Source organism: Rutidosis leptorrhynchoides, chromosome 4 (genome assembly GCF_046630445.1).
Source record: "Rutidosis leptorrhynchoides isolate AG116_Rl617_1_P2 chromosome 4, CSIRO_AGI_Rlap_v1, whole genome shotgun sequence".
NCBI classification, from domain to species: Eukaryota; Viridiplantae; Streptophyta; class Magnoliopsida; order Asterales; family Asteraceae; genus Rutidosis; species Rutidosis leptorrhynchoides.
Window position 1 is genome coordinate 494,708,275 of NC_092336.1, and position 24,576 is coordinate 494,732,850.

General features: G+C 35.8%; 7 protein-coding genes across 7 annotated transcripts; 6 read left to right on the forward strand and 1 right to left on the reverse strand.

The window, feature by feature from the left end:
- The first annotated feature begins 757 nt into the window (after positions 1–757).
- LOC139844697 (uncharacterized) lies at positions 758–1,770 on the forward strand. The gene is made up of 3 exons (XM_071834918.1): positions 758–1,207; positions 1,280–1,401; positions 1,498–1,770. Exons 1-3 carry the CDS (start codon positions 958–960, stop codon positions 1,630–1,632), a joined length of 507 nt encoding a protein of 168 aa, XP_071691019.1. The 5' UTR covers positions 758–957; the 3' UTR covers positions 1,633–1,770.
- Positions 1,771–5,169: 3,399 nt separating this feature from the next.
- LOC139844698 (zinc finger transcription factor YY1-like) lies at positions 5,170–8,684 on the reverse strand. Its single transcript, XM_071834919.1, has 6 exons — positions 8,414–8,684; positions 7,547–7,605; positions 7,219–7,421; positions 6,298–6,387; positions 5,987–6,130; positions 5,170–5,875 (listed from the first exon to the last, which is right to left on the reverse strand). Exons 1-6 carry the CDS (start codon positions 8,500–8,502, stop codon positions 5,309–5,311), a joined length of 1,152 nt encoding a protein of 383 aa, XP_071691020.1. The 5' UTR covers positions 8,503–8,684; the 3' UTR covers positions 5,170–5,308.
- Positions 8,685–9,706: 1,022 nt separating this feature from the next.
- LOC139842394 (uncharacterized) lies at positions 9,707–10,346 on the forward strand. The gene has a single exon (XM_071832538.1). It carries the CDS (start codon positions 9,801–9,803, stop codon positions 10,344–10,346), a length of 546 nt encoding a protein of 181 aa, XP_071688639.1. The 5' UTR covers positions 9,707–9,800.
- A 3,215-nt stretch (positions 10,347–13,561) lies between these two features.
- LOC139842395 (uncharacterized) lies at positions 13,562–14,924 on the forward strand. Its single transcript, XM_071832539.1, has 3 exons — positions 13,562–13,773; positions 13,875–13,920; positions 14,842–14,924. The coding sequence occupies exons 1-3, from the start codon at positions 13,678–13,680 to the stop codon at positions 14,922–14,924; spliced, it is 225 nt and encodes a 74-aa protein (XP_071688640.1). The 5' UTR covers positions 13,562–13,677.
- Positions 14,925–16,163: 1,239 nt separating this feature from the next.
- LOC139842396 (uncharacterized) lies at positions 16,164–18,356 on the forward strand. The gene is made up of 5 exons (XM_071832540.1): positions 16,164–16,634; positions 17,212–17,370; positions 17,571–17,639; positions 18,149–18,241; positions 18,345–18,356. Exons 1-5 carry the CDS (start codon positions 16,260–16,262, stop codon positions 18,354–18,356), a joined length of 708 nt encoding a protein of 235 aa, XP_071688641.1. The 5' UTR covers positions 16,164–16,259.
- Position 18,357: 1 nt separating this feature from the next.
- On the forward strand, positions 18,358–19,400 carry LOC139844699 (uncharacterized). The gene is made up of 4 exons (XM_071834920.1): positions 18,358–18,510; positions 18,603–18,710; positions 18,800–18,851; positions 19,017–19,400. The coding sequence occupies exons 1-4, from the start codon at positions 18,427–18,429 to the stop codon at positions 19,094–19,096; spliced, it is 324 nt and encodes a 107-aa protein (XP_071691021.1). The 5' UTR covers positions 18,358–18,426; the 3' UTR covers positions 19,097–19,400.
- Positions 19,401–21,329: 1,929 nt separating this feature from the next.
- Positions 21,330–24,231, forward strand: LOC139844700 (DEAD-box ATP-dependent RNA helicase 22-like). Its single transcript, XM_071834921.1, has 7 exons — positions 21,330–21,701; positions 21,811–22,107; positions 22,201–22,323; positions 22,409–23,206; positions 23,301–23,453; positions 23,618–23,669; positions 23,771–24,231. Exons 1-7 carry the CDS (start codon positions 21,393–21,395, stop codon positions 23,818–23,820), a joined length of 1,782 nt encoding a protein of 593 aa, XP_071691022.1. The 5' UTR covers positions 21,330–21,392; the 3' UTR covers positions 23,821–24,231.
- The last annotated feature ends 345 nt before the right edge of the window (positions 24,232–24,576 follow it).

Sequence of the window (24,576 nt, forward strand, 5' to 3'; positions counted from 1 at the left end):
AAGGTGAAAAAGTGAAGGGGTCATTGCAGTATTTTGTTCTTAAAGTGAAGTGGTTAGGGGTTAAAATGTGCCCTCAAGTTCATTTTTTTTAAATTAATCAAAAAAGTAAGGAAAATAAAAAAGAGAATGAGAATGAGATACCAACGTCTGTACGAGGACACCGAGAGATCCACCAACGACAGCTAAAACGCCTACGTAGAGTAAGAAATGTAGATTCCTGATGTCGAAGAAACGTTATAGGACTTGCTGTAAGGGTACAAATAACACCTAGACAATAAGACCATAGATAATGGTGACGCTGATGTGGAATGGATGAGAGATTTTTTTGGGTTATGCATGTGACATGTTAAGTATGTGGTTTGCAATGGGAAGGTTGTTGGGGGTGTTTGTGGGTTATGTGGCAAAACATAATTGAAGATTGGGTTAAAAAGTGGTAAAAAGGGTAGGAACGGAATTTAAAAAAAATACTAAAATCACAAACGCACCTTTTTGCTATTTTTCATTGACAAACGCCCGATTTTTTTTTTTTTTTTTTTTTTTTGTTGACAAACTCCCTAATTATAGGTGTTTGTGGGGCGTTTGTCATGTCACATAGGCGTAAGTGAAGTCACAAACTCCGCGTAATCTATGGTCTAAGGCTAAAAATATCACAAACGCCTTCATTATCTTATTCTTTATTGTAAGATACAACCAAATAACATCTCAAAACCATATTTTTAAAAGTTAAAGGTGTAAAACATAAATAATACTGTATTTTTGAAAGTATAGATAAGGGAGGGGTGGTGAAGCAAGACCCGAGAGCAATATTATAGAGAACAACCATTACTTGCTTACTCTACCTTCATTTCTTCCTTTTAATAACATCTTCATTTTCATTCAATCATCATCTTCAAAGTTGAAAAACAATTAAAAAGATTGACATTTCTTATAAAGAGAAAAAATATTATTATCAAAAAAATGGGAAACTGTCAAGCAGTAGATGCAGCTGCATTAGTAATACAACATCCAAATGGAAAGATAGAAAGAATGTATTGGTCTATAACTGCAAGTGAGGTAATGAAAATGAATCCAGGTCACTATGTTTCCATCATTATTCCACTGCCTCCTGAAGACGGTACAAAAATCGTTCGGTTTACACGTGTCAAGCTTCTTCGCCCAACCGACACTCTTGTACTTGGTCGAGCTTACCGTCTTGTTACTTCTCACGGTTAGTTCGATATTCGTAATAAAAATTGGATTTTTATTTTCTTTGATGGTGGTTGAATTGTGAATTCTGCAGAGGTTATCAAGGTTGTAAGAGCAAAAAGACATGCAAAGATGATGAAAGACATCAACCCACTTGAATCAATTGAAACTGCTAATGGTGATCAAGGGAATACAATAGTGGATAACACAAATCAGGTGATTAACATCTTGTAAAATTTCATTGAAAAGCATGAAATTTGTTGTTAAAATCCTTTTTATTATTGAAAAATATCTGAAATTGTTGATTTTTAGGTGGAGTTACATGAAAGGATGTTCAGGCAAAGATCTGGTTCTTCATCGTCGATATTAGCTGCTACGAGATCAAAATCATGGCGGCCTGCTCTGCAAAGTATCTCAGAAGCTACAAGTTCAATGACGAATAAATGAGATGATTTTTTTATGATCTATGAGCATATTAGTATATATATTACATATTCAAGAAAAGGAAAAAAAAAATGGCTCTAACACTTTGATTCATCACATGTATATTAATCTTGATAAAACACGTTGATATTGAGTTCAAAGTTGCCTCCTTTATGTGTGCTGCTTATGTTTTTCCCAAATTTGACCATCATTCTAGCGTAAATACAAGCATTAGAGGCTGAAAAAAGTTCTTTTTGCATTTATGTTTATTAATCTGTCACAAAATCAATAAGTATGTTGTATTTTTTTTTTATTAATATCTTCATAAGAAAGTGTAGTCAAGTTAATATGAAAAGCCAACTTCTTTTATTAATCAAAGCTCCCTGATATTACATTACTGCTTGAAGGAATTTCAAAATAAAATGTGGTCTAAAGGGAAGTTGCTCCCTGTTCAAATCAGGAGTACCATTGCATCATGCATTTGGTACAACATGCAACAGCAACAGCAATACCCAATCCCACAAAAGTGGGGTATGGGAGAGGTGGGTGTAAACAATCATTCCTCGTACCCTAGATTAGAAGGAAGTCACTACTCCAGCCGCGGGTATAGAACCCGCGCCTAGATAAGGTCGTCCCTCCCTCTACTCTAGAGCAAAAGAGATTGCTTTCAAACGGACCTCCGGCCAGAAGTGCTCAAAAAACGAAAAGATAGGGCAAAAGATACGTACCTGTAAGAGTTATGTGCTCCTAGCAAGAAGCAACCATACACAGTAGCCAAAAAAGAGAACACATAAAGCAGTAATGCACAACAGTAGGGCAAATAGCATGGATCATACAGAGCACAAAACCATTTAAAATCAAGTAAACATACAGACAAACAAAATAAATACATATATATATATACACGCGCACCACACATGAGCATTGATAAAAAAAACTCATGCTTAAACATATATACATATAGATACATTCGTAGATTATATACTTAGGTGCAGAAACAAGACAGACAAACATACATACACAAATACATGTTACATAGATACATAGGTACATATATAGGTAACCAACATATGCAGCGGTACATATATATAGTCTAAAAACATATAAATAGATACAGGTGCATATATACTACGTGGAGGGTTATATATAGTGTAGCTATAGAATAACTAGTTATAGTTATATATGTAGTTGTATAATAAATGTATAATACACATTGAAAAAAAAAAAAAAAAAAAAAAAAAAAAAAAAAAACTTACCCAATTATTCCAATTCTACTCCTCCACAGGCTCCTATCAGAAGTCATGTCCTCCGTCAGTAGAAGCTCTTTCATGTCCAGCTTCAATCTATCCTCCATCCTACGTCTAGGTCTACCCCTTCTCCTTACGCCGCCAACGGCGAGGGTCTCGACTCTCCTAACCGGGGCTAAAAGTGGGTGCCTCCTAACATGCCCAAACCATCTAAGTCGTCCTTCCCTAAGTTTGTTGATGATGTTCCCAACTTCCAATTTCTCCCTAAAAACTCCATTTGGTATCATATCTAGCATGGTCTTACCACACGTCCATCTAAGCATTCTCATTTCTGCCACCTCCATTCTCCTCTCTTGGGCCTTCGTCATTGGCCAACACTCCGATCCGTACAGCATGGCTGGTCTGATTGCCACCTTGAAGAATTTCCCTTTTAGCTTAAAGGGGACCTTCTTGTCGCACAACACCCCTTTCGCAGCCCTCCACTTCAACCATCCTACTCGTATACGATGCGTCACGTCCTCATCTATTCTTCCCGAATTGTGAAGCATCGAGCCTAAATATCTAAAGGACCCTTGCGGGGGTAAAATCTGATCCCCAATTCGGATATCCACTATATCGTCGTGTTCCTCTTCACTCGTCTTGAAATCGCATCTAAGGTACTCAGATTTAAGTCTGCTAATCCGTAGGCCATTTGATTCTAAGGCGATCCTCCATTGCTCAAGCTTTCTGTTAAGCTCATCCTGGGAATCTGAAACTAATACAATATCGTCGGCGAAAATCAGGCACCATGGGATGTTGTCTTGTATCCTATGAGTCAACTCATCTAGGATCAAAGCGAAAAGATAAGGGCTAAGTGCAGATCCCTGATGTAGACCTACCTCTACAGGGAAAAACTCTGTGTTTCCTACCGTCGTACGTACACGAGTCTTCGCCCCCTCGTACATATCTCTAATAGATCTTATATATCTACTTGGGACACCCCTAACATTAAGAGTCTTCCAAATCAGCTCACGTGGGACACAATCATAAGCTTTTTCCAAGTCTAAGAACGCCATGTGTAGGTTCTTTTGTTTTTCCCTATACTTCTCCATAAGGCTTCTAACTATGTGAATCGCTTCCGTCGACGAGCGACCTGGCATGAAACCGAATTGGTTCTCTGAAACCTTTATCTCGCGTCGGAGCCTCGTCTCCATCACTCTTTCCCAAAGCTTCATAGTATGACTAAGTAACTTTATGCCTCTATAGTTACTACATATTTGCGCATCTCCCTTGTTCTTGTAAATGGGAATAACCTCACTGAGTCTCCATTCCATAGGCATATTTGCGCTTCTAAACGTCTTGTTGAAAAGGTTTGTCAACCATCTAACCCCATCGCCTCCTAGGCACTTCCACGCCTCAATCGGAATTTGGTCTGGTCCTACTGCTTTGTTTCTCCCCATCTTTCGTAGGGCCAATCTAACTTCCTCCTGGTTAATCCTCGTGCAGAAACAGTTGTTTTGGAACTCCCGAACCTCGTGTGGTTCACCGTTCCGCTCTGGTCTTCCCCTACCGAAAAGGGATGCAAAATATTCTTCCCATCTTTTCCTAATAAGATCTTCTCTTACTATACTTTAACCCGCTACATCCTTGATAAATTTAATGTTACCTAAGTCCCTGCTTCTTCGCTCCCTAGCTTTGGCTATCCTATATATGTCATTAGAACCCTCTTTAGGTACAACATGGTAGCTGAAAATTATTGCCATTGATGAACCTAGACAGGCAGTGTACAAGTTCATATGCCTTAGGTACTGCAAGTTAGTTAGGCTATATACAAAGACTTCTTTTATGCTGTCATTAAGACACTGATTGATAAATTATTCTTTGTGAGGGGTAGATGGGTCATTTCACTGTCAATCATTGATCTTACACAATCAGGTGAGGGACAAATCAGGTACTTGTTAAGTAGAAGATATGTGTGTTTCAACACATTTAATGTAACTACTACCAAACTAGCATCATAAAGAATACATGTCCCTCCCACTCTCAATGATTTTTTTTTTTTTTTTTTACTTCTTTGACTTGCTATAGTCAAAATTTGACCCTTGCTTTACACAACAAACAAGGTTACACCATATCTAACATCATAAACATTAGAAAGTTAGGATAGAAAGGACATGAGAATAATTATATGCACATAATTGTACCAAAAGTGCTCTTACTAAAAACATATATATCTGTCATAGCGCCATCTCCAATAACTTTCTAATTATTTGATCTTATAAGAAACTGGTTGCAATACTTATTGACCCACTTCTATAAACAAGCTACTAATATATGAACATGAAACTCAAACAATAATCTTCAAGTAACAAAATGTTTTTTTTCCCTTGATAACACTTATTACTTGGCATTTACATAAAAACAAATCTATTAGTGTAGTAACCGAAAAACACTCAAGATGTTATTCATCAAGACTAGTCTTCATCGGTCTCTTCATCATCATCATCATTATCATCCCCACCACCATTACCATACCTCCACCCGTCCTCGCGATCTTCTTCGGTCTCTTCACTGTCTTCTTCCTCGTGCACCGGTTTAACCACCGGTCGTGGCTGTTTCTTAGCCACACTTGCAACAGCACCAGGTGGCGGCTTGCGCATGATAGCTTTGGCGGGGGGAAGCTTTATGTTGGGTTTTGGCCGGTTTGGTTTCTGAGCTTTGGTGGTCCCACGTTTGACAAGATATCCTTCATGGTCACTGCCAGCGTCCATGTCAGCATCGTTGTTTTTATTACGAGGGGCGTTTTTGGGATTATCTTCAGGGAAATGGCCCGGGTGCTCTCTTCTTAAATGGAGGTTGAGCTTGTATTCATGGATGTAAGCTTTTCCGCATCCTTCATACGGACACGCGTAAGGCCGGTCAGGTGATGGAACGGCGTAAGTGGGAGCTGCAGCCGCTTTTGGTGGCTTTGGAGGAGGTTTTTCCACGGGTTGTTGGACTTGGACGTACTTGGGTGCCAATTCAACCATATTACTCATATTCTGATGGAATTTCAGAAAGAAAAAAAAAACAAAAGATCTTTTAATATTGATATACTTATTTTGTTCAGTAAATTGTGTAAACTAAAATGTGGGTATGTATCAAGATCGAACCTTTTCATGGTGAGACATAATGTGATTCTTTAGCTTGTACTCATGAGCGTATCTCTTGCCACATTCTTGAAATGGGCAGATATGATAATTTTCTTGAGAATGTGTCTTCATGTGAGACCTCAGGTTGAAATCCAACGAGAATGCCTGCAAAAGTAAATAGATGACATCACATACGTTAATGCTAATATTAGTATCTGTTGGTGCCCCAAAAAAATCTCAAATAAGATTAGATTAAATAAAATAAGAAACAAGAATCAATGTTGTATGGATTATGGAACATCTTGCTAAGGGAGCGATAGATTTATTATTACCTTACCGCAACCTTCATGTGGACATATGAAATCCCTTTCGCCTGTGTGGATAAGAAAATGTCTCTTTAACTTTGAACTATCCAAAAATTTCTGCAACAAAGCATAAATTCTCACAATTGTGAGGAATTAAAGCATAAGGTTAATTACATATTTCCCCATGTTGTATCAAACATACCCAACCTAACTCAAAAATATCACATATACCCAAATTACCAGATTCTTAATAACAATATCAATTACACCCCATTGGTTCAAACTCCATCCATAATATCAAAGTTGTGATCAGTAATATCATTCCTTGTTGTAAGTTTGGAAAAATAAATTTGGCCTATATAGTTTATTTGTTCTTTATTTGTGGCATGTGTACGTAATCAATGTCATGAACTACCATTGACCCATATCTGATATCTCCATAGCAATTTGATGTTACATGTTTCCACCTTCAATTAAGGGTATTAGGTTTATAGCTGATAACTGATTTATTCGTGCCCAGCCTACAGATCCTATCCCCTTGCAGCTAGAGCTCTTGATGGCACGTTCAAGTATTCTCAACAAAGAGAAGGAAAGTAATGTATCACAATTAGTGTTCATGTCTTCTTTGAGTAAAACCTAACTTTTAACAGACGCACGATAAGGGTATAATAATACTTAATTTATTTTTAACTAACTAGTGGGTTTTAAAGATGTAATTGTAATCCAATTAGTAACATGGGTATAAATGATATTTTCTAGTTAATTTGGGTATACTTAATATTTATATGGTTTAAGGACAAAATATGTAATTCTCCCTTAAAAAATTAAAACTATATATTTCCACCCCACAATTCTCAATCCAAATTGATACTTGACTTAAATGTTGATAATTAGGTTATGATCAAGATTGTGCTAACAACTGCCTATAAGATAAAATAAAGGATGTACCTTTCCACAATTCTCATAATGACAAACATACTGTCTCTCTCCATGAATGTGAGAATGCTTCCTTAAAGCCCCAGCATCGATAAATGTTTTCCCGCAACCTTCATAGCTGCAAAGGAAAAGAACTTCAGTAGTTGGTTCCGGTTCAGGTTCTACAGGCGCCACTGGATCATCCATCTTCTCTTTAATGGCCTTCATTTGGGCCTCTGTTTGCACATAAAAAAAAAAAGAAACAAAATTAATTAATATTGTTAAAGAAACAACTTTGTACAACTAGCTATTTTCTTTAACGATAAATTTCAGATTGTTTTTTCAGTCGGTAACTACTGACCTGTGACCCATTTCATAACGTAGCATTTCCCACCTGTTGCTACAACATCCTGAGGTACCCTGGGTAAATAATGATGATAATAACAATCAGTTTGACCACATGAAACCAAAGACAATCATAATAGTTGGGATGGCAGTGTGATGGGAATCCATTAAATAACCATAACTGGAAATCCTTAAAGATCTAACCATGTCCAGTGGCGAAACTATGTGGGTGTGGGATGTTGTGGGGTGGTTTGTGGGGGGGGGGGGGGCTCCCAGTGGAATTTTTTTTTTCAGCGTAAAATTTTTGGGTTTTTCGACTTTGACCCCAGTGGATTTTTTTTTTTTGCCCCAAAACCTACATATTTTGCCCCAAAATCTTCAAATTTTGCCAAAAAACTTCTAAATTTTGGCCCAAAACCTTCAAATTTTGTCCAAAAAAATTGCTACAGTTTTTTTTTTTTTTTTTTTTTTTTTGCCCCCGGTAAAAAAAAAAAAAAAAAAATCCTAGTTCCTCCGCTGACCATGTCAGATGTGTTTTGGTCAATAATCACTTGAACAATAACATTGCAGAAAAAAGAAAGGCAGACGTTTAAAAATTAAAATATATATGCATATACATGGTTCAACAATGTGCCTATATCCGATGTAAAGACTGTTACTAGCATTCTGATCATAAAATCACATGAATTTAGAAGTTGCATAAGGACTGAACATATCATATAGTGTGTAAATGTGTAATACATGTCCATCAAACCTAATATACAAAAAACAGGCAATCAATAATTCAAGATTCCACATGTCAATGTCTGAATTGGGGAGGGGTTGTTATAACAATCACTAGATTAAATCTATAAAATAAAAGTAAGAGGGAGGGGAGAATTACCATTGTTTGAACCACTTAACAGCAGGGGTTTTGGATTTGATAAAGGGGCGTCGTTCGAACAAATTGTGGAACGATTGATGATGCTCCATAGTTTATGATTGTGATTGTAACTGGATAAAAAAGTGAATTTACTAGCAACAGATATTAGTAATTGGTAATAATTTTGATTATTCGGGGATTATTAGGGTTTTGTGAATTGGGAAGATGAAGACGGTGGTGGTTTAATTTGGGGAAATAGAAAAGGGAGTTAACCGGGAAGGCTTGACCGCAGCTAAAAGGTAGGCATTGTGTTGGATTTGGAAATTGGGATTAAGATGGTTCGGGTCAAGATCCGCTGTTGTTTGAACCGGTTTATGGTACTGAATAACTTTGCATATGGTATACTTTTCTCATGTTTTGTACCGAGTACTTTGTAGTTTTTTTTTTTCCTACTTGGGAAAGAGATTTGATAAGAGTCTGTATGGCTAAATGGTGTTCTACTTTTTCGGTACGACTCGGATTCAATATGGTTGATAATCTCTCTTTGGTTGATAATCTCTCTTTAATTTCTTAATTTGACACCTTTTTATCGTTGTTATTTTCGGTGCTTTCGATTTATATTTGAAGCCGTTTCCTTACTAATTTTGGTGATTTGCCTAAGAAATTAACCAAAAAGAATATGCTCGTTCCAAGGTGCGTAGATGTCGAAGTTTTTCGAATTCGTCAAGGACATTTGAAGTTGTCTGTTTAGTTTGTTCGTTTGGCTTTTGGTTTGACGGGATGTAAATGGTTTTTTAATCTTTCGCCGCTTGCTTAATTGGTTACCCCTTATGTTTGTTTATTTAGGTATTTAGTAGCTCGTTTTTATGTTTAGGTCTCGTAGTTTGGTTGTGAGCTTTAGATAAGTTCTATAGTTTTCGTTAAGCTCGTTAGTTTCTTGGTTGTACGTTTTTCGGGGCTTTCACTTATTTGATGAAGTTCCCATTTGGTTATAAAGTTCTAGTTTTTCGGGAAAAAACACCTCTTCAGTTTTCTACAACTATAGACATGTATACAAGAACAATTTTATATCATTTGAGCAAACCTATTTACCAAATTGACTTCTAATCCGACGGTATCAGAAGGTTTTATTAATTTTGAGATTATTAGTTCGAATTTCATCGTGACAAAAATGAGTGTATGGAATTGTCTTTAGATTTTTATTTTGAGTAAAACCATTTAATTTAACCAACAACAAAAAAAAAAAAAAAAAAAAAAAAAACATTTTTTATTGAATTTTGGATAATTGGAAAAACGAATTTTGTTCATCAAAGTGAAGCATGCTTTTATTTTATCCGAAACACAAACCTTTGAACTCATTCATAATTGAATCCTGTAATATTATCATCTTTTCGATTCATTAGCAACCATGAACAACAATAGAGCACTCTTAAAATCACCTACTCTGTTTCAAATCCCTTTCTCACTCAATTCCCCTGTTCTGCTTCACTCCAATAATAAAACCCACCACCAACATTCTTTTGTCTCAGTCCAATTTCCCACACAAAAATTACTCTCATTTCATCTTAAATCACCATCTGGGTCCCCTCTTTTGGCCACAAAAACTTCAATTAAAGCAGAACCCACCACTCCTGCAACTGAAAAATTCGATCTTGATGATGATTTTGAGGACGAATTTGATGATGAATTCGAAGATGAAGAAGAAGAAGAAGAAGATGATGATGATATAATTGTTCCACTGAGAAACATGAGGGAGTGGACTCGAAACAAACCATTAGGGTTTGGTGAAGGGAAAGTTTATGATACAAGTGTAGAAGATAAATTACTTGAAGAGTTAGAACAGAGTAAGGTTGCTCAGATCGCTAATATTAATAACCTCAAGAAGAATCCTGAAGATGGAAACCCTAAGAAAGAAAACCTTCCAAAACAGAAAGGTTTTGTTTTCTTTACTTAAAATTTCTTAAATTTTTTGAATTAGATATAGTCTGTTCATTATAGGATGCAGTATTGACTTTGGTAGTCAAACTTTTTAGTTAAAAGTTCCAATTTTTATATCAAATCTGCAGTTTAGAGGAATATATGTTGGCTTCATTGTGTTTCATTAAACAAAAGTTTAAATGGTTCAATGTTACTGTCAATATTGTACATGATGTGCATCATTTCTTTGTTATAAAAGTAGTAACTTTTGGAAGTTTACAATTGAGGAAGTATGTTAAGGTGAGTGATAAAATGTGACAACATAGTGGAATGTTAATGTATATGTTGTTTTGTTTTATCATTTATAGTGCCTGAAGTGCCTCCAAATGGAATTCGGGTGCGCTTGATTAACCTGCCAAAGAAGAAGAATATCCATAGGGACCTACAAGTGGCGTTTAAACCGTTTTCTGGAATTGTCAATATAATTCCTGCGGTGTTAGGGAATGAAAAAACCAGGGAACCTGTTTGCAAAGGATTTGCTTTTGTTGATATTAAGTCTGAGAAGGAGGCAAACAGGTATCTTAAGTTACTGCTATCTGCTTGTCTTTACTATCGTTTTAATAAGTTCTTTTTAAAGGCCAGGCCTATCGTTTTAATAAGTTGATAACATGTTTGGGGTTTACAAGATTTTCTTATTATGTCATGACTCGAGGTTGAAGGTAATTTTTGTTTTGAAGCTTCTAAAATGTAGTCAAATGAATTCATGGGGTGTTTGATAAAGCAGAATGATTAAACACCGAATGGTTCAAAATTGGTATAACTAAAAGGTTCTGAACGACAATAACTAGCTTGAGAATCATTCTGAATAAACTCTATGAATTATGTAAAATGAATACATTAGCCTTAAGATTGATAACTAAAAGAATATAATTGTTTAACAAGTGTTCCCGATATAACTTATGGATTATATTAAGGAAATGGAGTCGTTAATGGTTAGGAGATTATTTTAACTCTGAATGGTTCAACACATATTTGTGAATGGTCTAACATCATTTGTCATTCAGATTTTACGAACAAACGATTCAACATTCAGTGCTTAACCATTCAAATAAAAGGCAATCATATGTGCCCTAAATTGAATAGGACAGACATAGTAGTTGGTTGACTTGCCTTGAGATTTTGATAGCATGAGACAGGCAGTAATCACTAATAAGCAAAGGCAATTGGTCGTTAGCTGCACTATAACTTTAACCGGTTTGATAAATGCGTTCATAAGATACTTTCTCCCATTAAGTCAATAGATATGATCTTAACATATTTTGTATCTGCAATGTAAGGTTAAAAGATTGATGATGGAAATAAAAAGATATAATTGCAACTCTTAGCCTAAGTTGTGTTTTGCCTTTTCAGGTCAAATGGGTTGCTCTAGGAACTTAAGATTGTGACGGAGTTCATTACTCTCTTGAAAAGTCATTTCTTTTATTTTGTACATAGTAATATATTATATACCACTTGTTATAGAGCCTAGCATACTCATCAAATTCTCTCAAACTTTTAATAATTCAAATATCCCATTAAGTCAAACTAGTAATTTTGATCTCAAATGTCAAACTTATGATGCAAGATCTCTGTCAGTGCTAAAGTGTGTGTTTTGGCAGGTTTGTCGATACGTTCTCAACACAGCCGATCACTTTTGGTAAGGTTCAGAAGCAAGTCAGATGTGAAATAATGAAATCGAGCCCTCCAAATCTAGCATCTTCTAAACCTACCATACATAAAACCAAAAATCGTCTTCCAGTTTCATATCCCACTGAAACCATCAACTCAACTATTGTTACTGAAACGCCATTCGACCCAAATGTTGAAGATGCTGTTTTGGATAACTTCAAAAGGGGTGATGACGAACTTGTATCAGCAACAGATGACTGCAATGACAACGAGCCAGCGAAAATTGATAATGTGGTTCAAGAAACACATGAACCTGAAGTGGGTCCAGGGTTGCCAAAACCACCGAAAAAAGTTGGTGTAAAGGGGAAGAAGATAAGTGGGAGTAAAAAGAAAGCAGAAAATACACCAAAGCTGAACATACCTGGATCTGCCAACAGGTTTACATTTTTGTTTTATTTTGTTTTATTTAGTATGCCTGTTTTTTCAGCTGACATGTGAAGTGTTTGTTAACGTTGTTTTGATGTCACAGGTTGAAGACGAAGGAGAAGGCTTTGCTTTCTGGTGTGTTTTCAAAATACGGTGCTGGCGCTGCGAAAGGAACAGAAGTGGTTACTGATTAAGTTCATTTGCTGAAAGATTTTAGTTAAATTTTGTTTTTTAATTTCTGGAGTAGAAGAAAAGAATGTAAAACTTGGTGATCGTGGTAAAGTTGAATAGTTTGGTTTTCACGTTTGAAATCTTTTTGTTGATTATTGACCTTAGTGTTGAACTTTTGATGTCGTAGAGAGTTGACTTTATGTCAAGTAGGCATGGCTGGTATTTCGTTGTTGCGATAAGTCCGAGTTCAACAAGTTGTGAATCTATCTTATACATACTTGAATAACCTCTAGGTTTCGTACGGCAGGACTACAGATAAACTCTTGTTTGTTTTGTATAGCTTCAGTTCAAATGGTCGTACAAACATTCATCTAGTGGAATGAAGATCAAGGCCCATTTTGTCCTATTCTGTTCTGACCAGTAATCTGCTTCTTAGCGCCTTCCATGGGTTGTCCCCATGGTTCCAATTGTTACTCCACTTCCATTTAAAATACTTTCGTCAAACTTTGGTGCCAAAGTCTCTGTTGAAAACTCACCGTTCTCATCCAAGCTCCATTACCATTTGTCCCTATCATCACTATTTGTTGAAAATGCCTATCCTCAAACCTCAATTGAAGGCTAACACATATCAGGTGATTAGAAACAATATTGGAATCTCATTTGAAGGCTAACGCATATCTTGAGGTGATCAGAAACAATATTGGAAAAACCATAAAAATACTTGCCCCCTCCCGTCTGAGTAGAAAAAACTTTATTGGTTCAAAATATTAATAACCACTTTTAGTAAAATACACAATACAATATCTTCAACAATTAATAACTTAAGAGGGCCAACTGGACTTCTGTTAATTTTTTTTTTTTTTTTTTTTCTAAAAAAAAAAATCTGTTACGGAGTAATTTTTCTTAGAAGTCCACCCAAAAAATAAATGAATAAATCCGGGTTGACCCACTAAAACCCTAACCCGGAGGATCAGAATCCCTCCGTCTGTAAATACCTATCATTGATCCCTTCAGCTAGTGACGACACTGGCAGATTGACTGATAGAAATTTTGGTACAGTTAATTATTTAATAAATCCTGCTAATTTTCACATTATAATCAAAATGGATCCACAAGCGAATCATAAAAGCGATGCAGATGAAGATGATGAAAACGTGAAGCAACTCCAACAATGTTCTTCTCTCTATTTATTATTACAGGTGGTTCATTATCTAACTACCACAATAATATATTGCACACAAATGTTGTTAGAATCTCATTTTACTTACAAATTTTCATTTTTATTTTCAATTTTTTGTAGGACTGTCTTGTTAATTTTAATAGAAATTGGAAAGCTTGCCAGAAAGGTGGGTATTTTATTGTGTTTTTTTAGCATATATATTTCTGTTTTTCACCATTAATATATGCGAAACTAAAAACATGTCTACTTTTTCCAAGTTAACTGCAGTAAATCATTGTGTTTCTTTAAAGCTATGTTGCTCCTAGAATTTGTGTGAATGGTTTAACCTAATACCTTAAAGACCTCCGCTTATGGTACAAGAGGGTTGGTCACTTGATCGTCTTGTACCGCCCTCAAGAAGCTACCATATGCATGATGACTTCATGGGTTTCATCTTAGGGGTATATGGTCATGCACATTATAGGCACGGTGACTTTTGTGTATGTATTTTTGGGTCCAGTATGTGCTAGGGTGGGTTTGTTTACCTATTAAGTAATGGTTCAGCGCTGAACCATTGAACATTCAGTATGTTTGTTTCTGACCTCTAATGACAGATGGTGTTGAATGGTTCAACATTCAGTACTAAACCATTCAGAGCTGGAATTGTCTCTTAACCATTAAGCACATGAATTTTATGTAGTATTCTCTTTAATTTATATCAAGAACACTTATTAAACAACTATATTGTAGTTTTTATTCATGTTAAAGGTTAATAAAGTAATTTTACGTCATTCACATTATTCATTCAAAATGTTTATTAAACAACTTATTGTCATTCAGCAGCTTCATTCAGAACCTTTGAATTATTTAGACTATGAACCATTCAACGCTAAATCATTCAATTTTATCAAACGCACTATTAGTATTGTTGTCACGATATTTAGAGTTCAAGCATCATTCCTTTGGTCTTCATGTTCATATTGACGTGACACTTATGTTGTAGTTAAGAAGTTTAATTTTGGATGTCACAATAGTAAGTGGTCTAATTGGGGTAATTTGATATGATTATCTGTAACGATAATCTGTTTTATGCTTTATGTTTCAACAGAAGTTCAGAATCTCAAATTATGCAATGAGAAAAGGCAGAAAGCCGTCAAAAGGAGTGAAACGACTAGCAGTGGAAGTCCTTGACATTAGCCAACTACAACCCTTTTTGTTGGTCTTCCAATGTTGGTTATTGCTACAGAGAAACAATTTAGCATTTTGTAATTTGTTTAGAAATAACTACTTCATGATGGAAGTTGAAAAATCATACTGACTTTTATGTATGCGTTAGAGTATATGTAGTTAGCAAGGAGTTGCAACAACATATATACATACATGTATTTAATTTAATTTGTCAGTATAAAACAATGTCTTGTTACTATTATTGCACTGCTATGCTATTGCTATTGCTATGTCTATAAATCTAAATGTTAAGAATATGATTTCTTGATCTGAACTTGGTATCTACAACTTATGACATGGTCACGTTTGTGGAAAGCTCAAGAATGCACCTATATCATTATATCTTAGTGGGTCAACGTGATATTTTCTAGAAGTCATTGGTTTGATCAAGTTCAGCATTGCTGCAATGTGGTTCATCAAATAAAAAAAAGGTAGAAGGTTTTCCCTGTTCGGGCTACTCGGGACAGCGAACCATCCAACTCCATACTCTGATGTACGCAGCCTAGAAGGATTACTCCCTGGTTGTTTCCAACTCATCCCTGCCTCCCTGGCCACCACTAAATATTCGTCCTAGACGGGATTCTAACCTGAGACCTTTTGCAAGAAACTCAGAGCCCCAACCACTGAACATCAAATAATTTGTACTAAATGTTCCTTCTTTGTGTTGGTTCTGTATACGACATATATAAATAAGGGTCGTCAACACGTATATTCGATGGGATTAAAGCCATTTTGGACACGTAGATAAGAAATAACTTTTCGAGTATGAAGGAGTTGTTGTATTGATTTCGTTACATGTGCAAAATTGCAAGAGAAGCCATAGGGATTAACACGGCCCAAATTCTTCTCATTCTCGATTTTCACAACTTGGCTACTGACGATGAGTTTCCTGCTAGTTTTCTAAAGAATTTCTGGTATTTAAAAATATATATACGAACGTTAACCTATCGGTTGCTCCATATAGATGCAAGAGTAGTCCTCATGGTCAAAATTCGACATGCTATAATCCCCTGCTGTAATGTTAAATGATCTGATACACTCCATTTCAAGAAGAATAGTGGCCCAAATTTTTATGACAGGGGCCAAACTTGGATATTTAGAAATAGTCAGAGGGTGATTGGTGCAACTTAACAAAATCAAAAACCTCGACAAATCCTAATGTTGTGGATTATAAACCCTGAACCTGCTGCCAAATAAAATATCAGTAGCACCAAAATTCGAACAAGAAACACGAAACCCAATCAAATCGTCAGGTGTTTAATGTTACCCGGCGAAAAACGCTTCTAATTTTTCCAAGCTATGAATTCATTATTTTCAAGAATGGCTGCTGCGGGAATTAGGTTTTCATTTTGTACGAAACTAACACGATTTGATGGTACTCCTAAATTGAAGAAAACTAGTAGTAATATGTACCATCATCATTATAATTATAATAATAATCTCACGCTTAAGGTTGGCGGTCACTGTTACTACTACTCTACTACCAGCAGTATTGGTATAACTAAGTCAAAGTCAAAGAAGACGAAGAAATTAGTAGTAGATTCTTCTAAAACAGCTGCAATGAACACGATAATGGAGGAAGATAAGAATGGTGGTTTCTTTGTTGTTAGAAAAGGGGATATTGTTGGTGTCTACAACAGCTTAACTGACTGTCAGGCTCAAGTTGGATCTTCAGTCAGTAAACTGTTTATTATTTTTTCTTTTTCTATTCTATCTTTTTCCATGATTTTCATTATTTAAGTCTTGAAATTTCTGTTTGCCAAATTTTGATTATTTAAATGTAATTTGTGTGACTCTGAAAAAATATATGCATAGTTATAAATTTATAATCAGTTTTGTTGTGATTACTCTAATTTGATTGACCCTTAGAACCAAGGTTGTAAAGGTGGTTAGTCAAGACTAATCGGTCGAGACTTTATAAGACTAACCGGCCAAGTTGTAGACTAGTCGGGATCAGTCCGACGTTGACCAACTTTGAATATTTTTGACATACTTTGACCGAATAAATCCGACATTAAACAAATAATTCCGACTTTGACAGACTAAATTGGACTTTTGACAAATTTGACCGAATACATTGGCCAAGTCGGAGACTTGTCGGGGACTAGGCTGCCTAGTCAGGAACTTGTGGGCAATTTTACTATTGCCGAGCACTAGAAACTGATTACCCAGTAACTCGAAACACACAATAATGAGATAGTTATACTCGAGATATGATGTTAAACCCTCCCTCGTCTATTTTCGCATTTAGGTATGTGACCCTCCTGTGAGTGTTTATAAAGGTTACGCGATGCCCAAGGGAACTGAAGCGTATTTGCAATCTCATGGGCTTAAAGATGCTTTGTACTCAATCAGAGCCGTAGATTTGACAGAAGAGTTATTTGGACGGCTCGTGCCGTGTCTTTTCCAGGTAACATAATTCATCTTCATTTTCTGTCTATCTGGACCTTATTATAACATCTGATAAATGAACGACAAAACATAGTGAAATACGTCTCGAGATCAAGAGACAACCATTGTTATCCCAATCTAATGAACCAATTATACACAATGAATACGGATTAGTTCTATGGTCATCGGTAAACCAAAGGATTCATCTTTTCCATGCAGCATCCACCACCTATTTCCATTGGCGAACCACAAAGAACCTTTCAGGAAGCTTTGGCATCACAAACTGGGGTGAGTTAGTATTTTAGAATTGAGATAAAAATTGTAGTGTTCAATTTTTAAGGGTGTGTTTGATAAAACATAATGATTAAGCGCTAAATGGTTCAAAATCTGAATGATTCAAAGGTTGTGATTGAACATGGTTGAACAACAATAAGTTGTTTAATAATCGTTTTGAATGATCTATATAAATGATATAATCAATATTAACCTTGTAAATAAATAAATAAATAAATAAATAAAAAGAATATAATTGTTTAATAAATATTCAAAATATAATTTAAGGAGTATATTGAAGAAAAATGGAGGTGGTTAAGAGTATTTAAACTCTGAATGGTTCAACACAAATTGCTGAAAGGTTCAACGTCATTTGTCATTCAAATGTCACTAACAATGTACTGAATGTTGAATTGTTTAGCATTCACTACGAAACTTTTATTTAAGTCACCCAAACGCACCCTAAGAACTCATAATGTTAATGCTACTTATATTCCTAACCGATTTCTCTAACTAATTGACAGCGTTCTTGTATTCTTGAGTTTGATGGGGCTTGTAAAGGAAATCCCGGCCCATCTGGGGCAGGAGCTGTGCTACGGAGTCCTGACGGGATTTTGGTACGTACACATGATTTTTTGGAACTGCCTTATTTTCTGTTCTTCATATTATATTATATATTTACTTATCTTATTATATTTTATTGTCTTAACGACTATAAAGCGATATACCTGATTTTATGTAGTTATATAGAGTGCGTGAAGGTTTGGGGGTAGCAACTAATAACGTTGCTGAATATCGAGCTATGATATTAGGATTGAGATATGCTCTTAGCAAAGGGTTCACAAATATTTGTGTTGCAGGAGACTCTAAACTCGTTTGCAAGCAGGTGTCTCCCATATATACATACACACAGACACCAACGTAGCCAAAATGTTTGGATGCTTATTTTTAAAAATTAAAAAAACTTGTGTTGTACAGATTCAAGGTTTATGGAGGGTGAGGAATGAGAATATAAGCAAGTGGTATGAAGAAGCAAAGAAATTAAAGGACGAGTTTCTGTTTTTCCAAGTATATCATGTCTTACGGGTACAATACTTTGGTTGATTAATGGTTATTGTCTTAGTATTTTGCAGTTGTTTATCTCTTCAAGTTTACATTTTTAAATATTCTGATAGGACAAAAACGCTGCAGCAGATGCTCAGGCAAACTTAGCTGTTCTTCTTGAAGGTGATCACTCTTAAAACTACCTATTTGCTCATTATTACACAAATAAAGTGTCGTTCTTGTACTGTTTTTGTTGAAAGACAATTTAAGTACATTACAGATAATCAAAACGTTTGTGTAAACCATGTAGTATAGAAGTTTTATCGATCTAATAGAATCTTTGTACAGTTGGTGAGGTACAGGAGGAGGAGATCAACATATATAAAAAGGAAAGTCAAAGTCAGCAGTCAATGACGATTTCTGCTTAACAGTTTCAACCAAGTGCAACAAGATGAATCAACTATATGCACGCCCATTTTCTCAAATTGAACTATTTTGTTTCTGAAATTGGTTTCATCCAAGGCGTGCAAGAACATAAGATCCACCATTAATATCTGTATTACCTGAGCTTTGCTAGTGCTTTCATTCAGAGCTACAGAAGTATAAAGTGATATTTTTTTTTTTTTTTTTTCTCTTCGTGTTTAGTTATTCGCTATTAGACGATCTATTGTTAACAATGTGTATATTACATATCAAACACTATTTAGTTGGAATGAATATATGTTACTCTTAGGGCATTTTTTACATAAAGAAAAGAGCTTGCAAAAGCAACCTATGCTCTAGATACTATCATTAGAGGTGCACAAAAAAGCCGGACACGATGCTCTAGATACTTTCATTAGAGGTGCACAAAAAAGCCGGACACGATCCGACCCGTCGATCAGAAACCGGATTCCACAAAACCGGATCTCAGAAAATCCGGTTCTGGATCTTGGATTCGATCCGGATCCTATCGGATACAGAATTCGGAAAAACCGGTTTTTTCTGGATAAAAAACCGGACACGATCCGCATCCGATTTTAGATCCGATCCGGATCCGGTTTTAGCGCAAACGCAAGAGACCTGACACAACAAACACTTCGGAAAGATGGTTCGATTTTTGAATACGATGCCGAAGCTCTTCGGCAAAATTTGTCAAAGTTTACTAACAAGCTTTTTTTTGCGAGTGTAGTTGATGATCCCGAATTTGAAGAATAGGAGCGAAGGCAAAACGCTTCTCGGCAACGAAGCTCATTTGACGACTAAAGTATAACGGGTGAGGGCAATGCCGAAGCTCGGTATACTTTATTCGTAATACATTTTCGGTAATGGCCATGCCGAAGCTCGAAATGTATTAACTTTTGTATTTTAATTGATCGTTCGAATAAAATTGATGTTATTTATAGTGGTAATCGTTATAAATAAAAATGTTGTTATTTATATTATATATAGTGTAAAGCATTGTAACTTTTGTTAATATTCATTATATTATTGTTGTTCAAATGTTAATAAAACCAAACCGGTTAAAATATAACCGGCAAAATCGAATCCTAGTCCGAAAAATATCCGACCGAGAACCAAAAAAACCGATTCCGAAAAAAATACCGAAGTCGAGAACCGAAACCGGTTCTGGAAAATACGGACAAAAAAATCAGGTTTTCTTTGTCCAAATTCGGTTTTTTATCCAGTTTGTGCACCTCTAATTATTATCCTTGTGACATATGGAGTACACATTGTCTCTCACAGTTGAGTTTGAAACCAATAAATTAAACATTTCACGATAGTATATAATATCGGTTTTTAAACTTATATGCATCATTACAATCAAGCTAGTTGTAGTTCCTTTTAAAAGCAGTCTTTTCTAACTTCGGGAAGAGAAATGTCTTTCTTAACTTAATGGTAGAGAAACACGTCTTTCTCTCGGGTGTAGGAATGATTGTTGTTTTTTAAGGTTACACACACAAAAGAGATTAAGGGTGTGTTTGATCGCCTCTTAATTAAATGGCTTAACACGATGAACTATTCCGTGTGTTTATTTGTAAAATATGAATGACAAATGATGCAGAACCATTAATTCAGATTTTTGGCGGTTAATATAACTTTTTTTTTTTTGTTTATATCGAACGCACACGAAGTCTTGTTAGAACTTTTATAAAGTAACGTTGTTTGAAACTAAGATTGTGTTGTAGCTCATGTGGCAGTGGCGTGCCTCTCTTAGCGAGAGGTTAGGAGTTCAACTCTCACGAGGTGCAACAATGCACAGAAGGTTGTCCGTTTACCCTTGAATTCTACCCAATAGTGCCTTCCGCACATCGCGTTGCCGGGGCAGTGGCGGAGGGGGTTTTTACCACCCATGTCCTTGGAGTGGGCCGGGTTTCCTTCTGGATAGCAGTTGAGGGTGGATTATGCAACTACGGGAGATGAACGCATGAGTAATTAAGTCTCCTATGATCCCTTACTCCGGTTAAAAAAAATGTTGTTTGATACTTTTCTAGGTTACTATAGAGCAAGTATAAAAGAAAAGAAGTTTGTCAAAAGTTACAAAATCAGCCCCTAGAATATAGCTTCATTGATTAACAACACCCTAGAATTGACTTATACTTGCAAACATGGTCCCCTTATGTTCAATAACTGCGAATAGGTCACATACCTTTAAACCTCAACAAAACCCCTTAAACGTAATCCCCAAATCTCCCCCAATCCCTACTTCTTGTATCCAAAAATTTAACATAATCATTCATTCTGATGATTCTTCAACGTTCAACACTTGTTCCGATTCTGAATCACTGCAAATCCTCAACATCTCCTAAATTCGTTCTATTACGCCCAAATCTTACCTCCAAATTAACATCATTTTCACCGCTTACGTCTCAATTCCACCACCGTCCCCGATGTCGAATTAGGGCTTTTTCTACCTCCATTGAAAAGCCGGAAACAACAACCGACACCTTCTTCTCCGATGAAACCGTTACCTGGAGCTCCTTAGGTATTAGTAATGATAAATTATCTGAAGCTCTTTCTAAAATCGGATTCAATCGTCCTTCACTCATTCAGGTACTATGTTAATCAGTTAGAGATTTTGCAGATTTCAATTCTAGGGCTTAACATGACTACAATTATATGTAAATTGATTGATATTGTAATGATTTGAATAATACTTCAGGCTGCTTCAATACCTGCTATACTATATGGAAATGATGTTGTGGTTGCAGCTGAAACCGGTAGTGGTAAAACACATGCCTATCTTGCTCCATTGTTTCATAAACAGCTTTTATTTTTATCATCATGTGATAATACGTCAGCAAACGAGTCCGGTGATACAGTGAATAAACCTCATCATATATCTCTAGTTCTTTGTCCTAATGTTATGTTATGTGAGCAAGTAGTTCGAATGGCCAACTCTATATGTAATGATAACGGGGAACCCCTTCTTCGTGTTGCTGCCGTATGTGGACGACAGGTAATTGTTATCTACATTTCGTCTACTGTTATTTTCAATTTTTTTAATAAAATATTTCTTTATCTTTCTTTGATTGTTATTTTTTGGTTATAGGGGTGGCCGATTAATAAACCAAACATAATCGTATCAACACCTGCAGCTCTTTTGAACTATCTTCATGCTATTGATCCTGAAAGGCGTCGTCGTGCTGAATTTGTGCGTGGTGTTAAACATGTGGTAATGTTCTGTTAATGCAATGCGGTTGTTTGTTTTGTTGTTTGATTGATAAGTTATTGCATTGAGTTTTTCAAATAATTGGTAGGTTTTTGATGAAGCCGACATGCTTCTATGCGGGAGCTTCCAAAACCAAGTTATTCGCCTCATAAATATGTTTCGTTATGATGAAAAAGTGTTGTCACGAGCAAAAAATTCTCCAGGTGACAAGCCACTGATGGATATGGAGTCTGCTGAATCCAGTCTAATGCAGATTGAGTTAGAGGATAATGAAGACATTCATACTAACTCCGTTCCTGAAGATGATGAAGAGAGTGACAATGATGAAGAACAATCTTTAGAAGAAAGTCAACCCGACGAACATAATTTAGAAGAAAGTCAACCTGTTAGTGTGAAGAAAAGAGACTGGAAAAGGGCAAGAGAGATATACGAGCGAAGTAAGCAATACATTTTTGTTGCAGCAACACTTCCCGAAAACGGAAAAAGAACTGCTGGAGGCGAGCTGAAACGATTGTTTCCAGATGCCAAATGGGTAAGCGGGCTTTATCTTCATCGTCATAATCCAAGATTAGAGCAGAAATGGATTGAAGTTACAGTTGACTCTCAAGTGGATGTACTTATAGATGCTGTCAATCATACAAAGTCTTTAGCTTCAGAAAACGGGTTGAGTCGAACAATGGTGTTTGCAAATACTGTTGAGGCTGTCGAAGCAATTGCACAGGTTTTACATGGAGCAGGTATCGAATGCTACTGTTATCATAGTGAGAGCTCTCTTGAAGAACGTACACGAAATTTGGTTGATTTTCAACAAAAAGGCGGCATCTTTGTGTGCACGGATGCTGCTGCTCGTGGCACTGATATTCCTAATGTTTCACATGTTATACAGGTGCTTGAAAGTTTGTATTAATTTATTTTGTGATCCTTTTATGAAAGCATAAATCAGGGGATCTGACTGTTTTTACTCTGTGCTTTGAGTGCAGGCAGAATTTGCTACATCTGCAGTAGATTTCTTGCACAGGGTGGGTCGAACCGCCAGAGCGGGTCAACCGGGCCTCGTTACAAGTATGTATAGTGAATCGAACCGTGATCTCGTTGCTGCAGTTCGTCAAGCTGGGAAAGTATGTGAGCCTGTGGTAAGTACACTACACTATTGTATTATAATCGATGTAAATTCTAGATACTTTTTCTAGGTTGCCTTCCATTAAAAGAAATCCTGCACATGTACATTCATGTGTAATGTATTATCTTATTATATTTTCTCTTTGCCTCTGTAAATGAAATCTGTGTATGGTTGCAGGAGAAGGCATTTAGCAGGAAGCGAAGCTTCAGGAAGAAACTAAAAAAGCGAGGTATATTGAATTTTTAAAAGATCTCATAATATGCTAGATATAAATTAGTAAGGGTTGGAAAAAAAACTGTACTGACTGATACTATGTACTTGCTAAAGCAGGTAGGGAAGGGCGTAACACAGTACACGTTCAAGACCGGATAGCTGCTTAAATTCGGCGGTCAGAAACTCATCATGAAAAGTTAGTTTTTAATTTACATCACTTGAATCTGCGACACATTAAGTTCATGGCTATGAACTGTTCATCCTGATACACTTCTAAAAGACTTGTTTAAATGTGTTAAGAGGAATAGTAGCTCGTGTCATCTAATATTTATTTACGTGCACATTCTTTTTGTATTAGGATGCAACTGCAATGCCAAATGATGTGCATTTACGATATAACTTGTTTATCTGATGATGTTATTGTCAACCAGTTAGCTTAGTTTAGAACAATGCTATATGGATTCCACATATCCTGTATCTCTGGCAAAACTAAAACTGTGTTTCTGGAATCAAAAGTATTCAGGGCAACTAGCTTATGCTTCAATCCATACTACTTTTTTAATCCCTTGTTTCATATTAATATTACAGCAACATCAGTTTTTTAGTTACAGAAACGGTGATATGAAACTTATTTTTATGTTTCACGTGTTTAAAGCGCAATCTTCGTTCTATAAATTTAAATGCTTATGTGTTTGTGTTCTATAAATATGTATCCTTTTTGGGGATTTGTTAAATGTAGCCCTTAGGGCTACATTTACTATACTATATATAAATTTTTAAACTCAGTTGAAATAGTTGTAAAGTTTAAATACTGATTTTCTTTATTTAAATTTCATCAGTATTTATTTATGACAACTTTGAGTTATAAATAAGGAATTAAGCTATATATGATATGTGTAAACAAATCCTTTTTGACTACTTCA

Bases quoted from the DNA above. Each gene is read 5' to 3' on its own strand.
- LOC139842396 (XM_071832540.1), top strand. From the start codon at position 16,260: ATGAATTCATTATTTTCAAGAATGGCTGCTGCGGGAATTAGGTTTTCA. The intron at 17,371-17,570 runs GTAACATAATTC...TTTTCCATGCAG, and splicing joins TCGTGCCGTGTCTTTTCCAG to CATCCACCACCTATTTCCAT. The intron at 17,640-18,148 runs GTGAGTTAGTAT...ACTAATTGACAG, and splicing joins CTTTGGCATCACAAACTGGG to CGTTCTTGTATTCTTGAGTT.
- LOC139844699 (XM_071834920.1), top strand. From the start codon at position 18,427: ATGATATTAGGATTGAGATATGCTCTTAGCAAAGGGTTCACAAATATT. The intron at 18,711-18,799 runs GTACAATACTTT...ATATTCTGATAG, and splicing joins AAGTATATCATGTCTTACGG to GACAAAAACGCTGCAGCAGA. The intron at 18,852-19,016 runs GTGATCACTCTT...ATCTTTGTACAG, and splicing joins CTTAGCTGTTCTTCTTGAAG to TTGGTGAGGTACAGGAGGAG.
- LOC139844700 (XM_071834921.1), top strand. From the start codon at position 21,393: ATGATTCTTCAACGTTCAACACTTGTTCCGATTCTGAATCACTGCAAA. The intron at 21,702-21,810 runs GTACTATGTTAA...ATAATACTTCAG, and splicing joins ATCGTCCTTCACTCATTCAG to GCTGCTTCAATACCTGCTAT. The intron at 22,108-22,200 runs GTAATTGTTATC...TTTTGGTTATAG, and splicing joins CTGCCGTATGTGGACGACAG to GGGTGGCCGATTAATAAACC.
- LOC139844697 (XM_071834918.1), top strand. From the start codon at position 958: ATGGGAAACTGTCAAGCAGTAGATGCAGCTGCATTAGTAATACAACAT. The intron at 1,208-1,279 runs GTTAGTTCGATA...TGAATTCTGCAG, and splicing joins CCGTCTTGTTACTTCTCACG to AGGTTATCAAGGTTGTAAGA. The intron at 1,402-1,497 runs GTGATTAACATC...GTTGATTTTTAG, and splicing joins TAGTGGATAACACAAATCAG to GTGGAGTTACATGAAAGGAT.
- LOC139842394 (XM_071832538.1), top strand. From the start codon at position 9,801: ATGAACAACAATAGAGCACTCTTAAAATCACCTACTCTGTTTCAAATC.
- LOC139844698 (XM_071834919.1), bottom strand. From the start codon at position 8,502: ATGGAGCATCATCAATCGTTCCACAATTTGTTCGAACGACGCCCCTTT. The intron at 7,422-7,546 runs GTCAGTAGTTAC...ATGTGCAAACAG, and splicing joins CGTTATGAAATGGGTCACAG to AGGCCCAAATGAAGGCCATT. The intron at 5,876-5,986 runs GTTCGATCTTGA...AAATTCCATCAG, and splicing joins TTATGTCTCACCATGAAAAG to AATATGAGTAATATGGTTGA.
- LOC139842395 (XM_071832539.1), top strand. From the start codon at position 13,678: ATGGATCCACAAGCGAATCATAAAAGCGATGCAGATGAAGATGATGAA. The intron at 13,774-13,874 runs GTGGTTCATTAT...AATTTTTTGTAG, and splicing joins CTCTCTATTTATTATTACAG to GACTGTCTTGTTAATTTTAA. The intron at 13,921-14,841 runs GTGGGTATTTTA...ATGTTTCAACAG, and splicing joins TTGGAAAGCTTGCCAGAAAG to AAGTTCAGAATCTCAAATTA.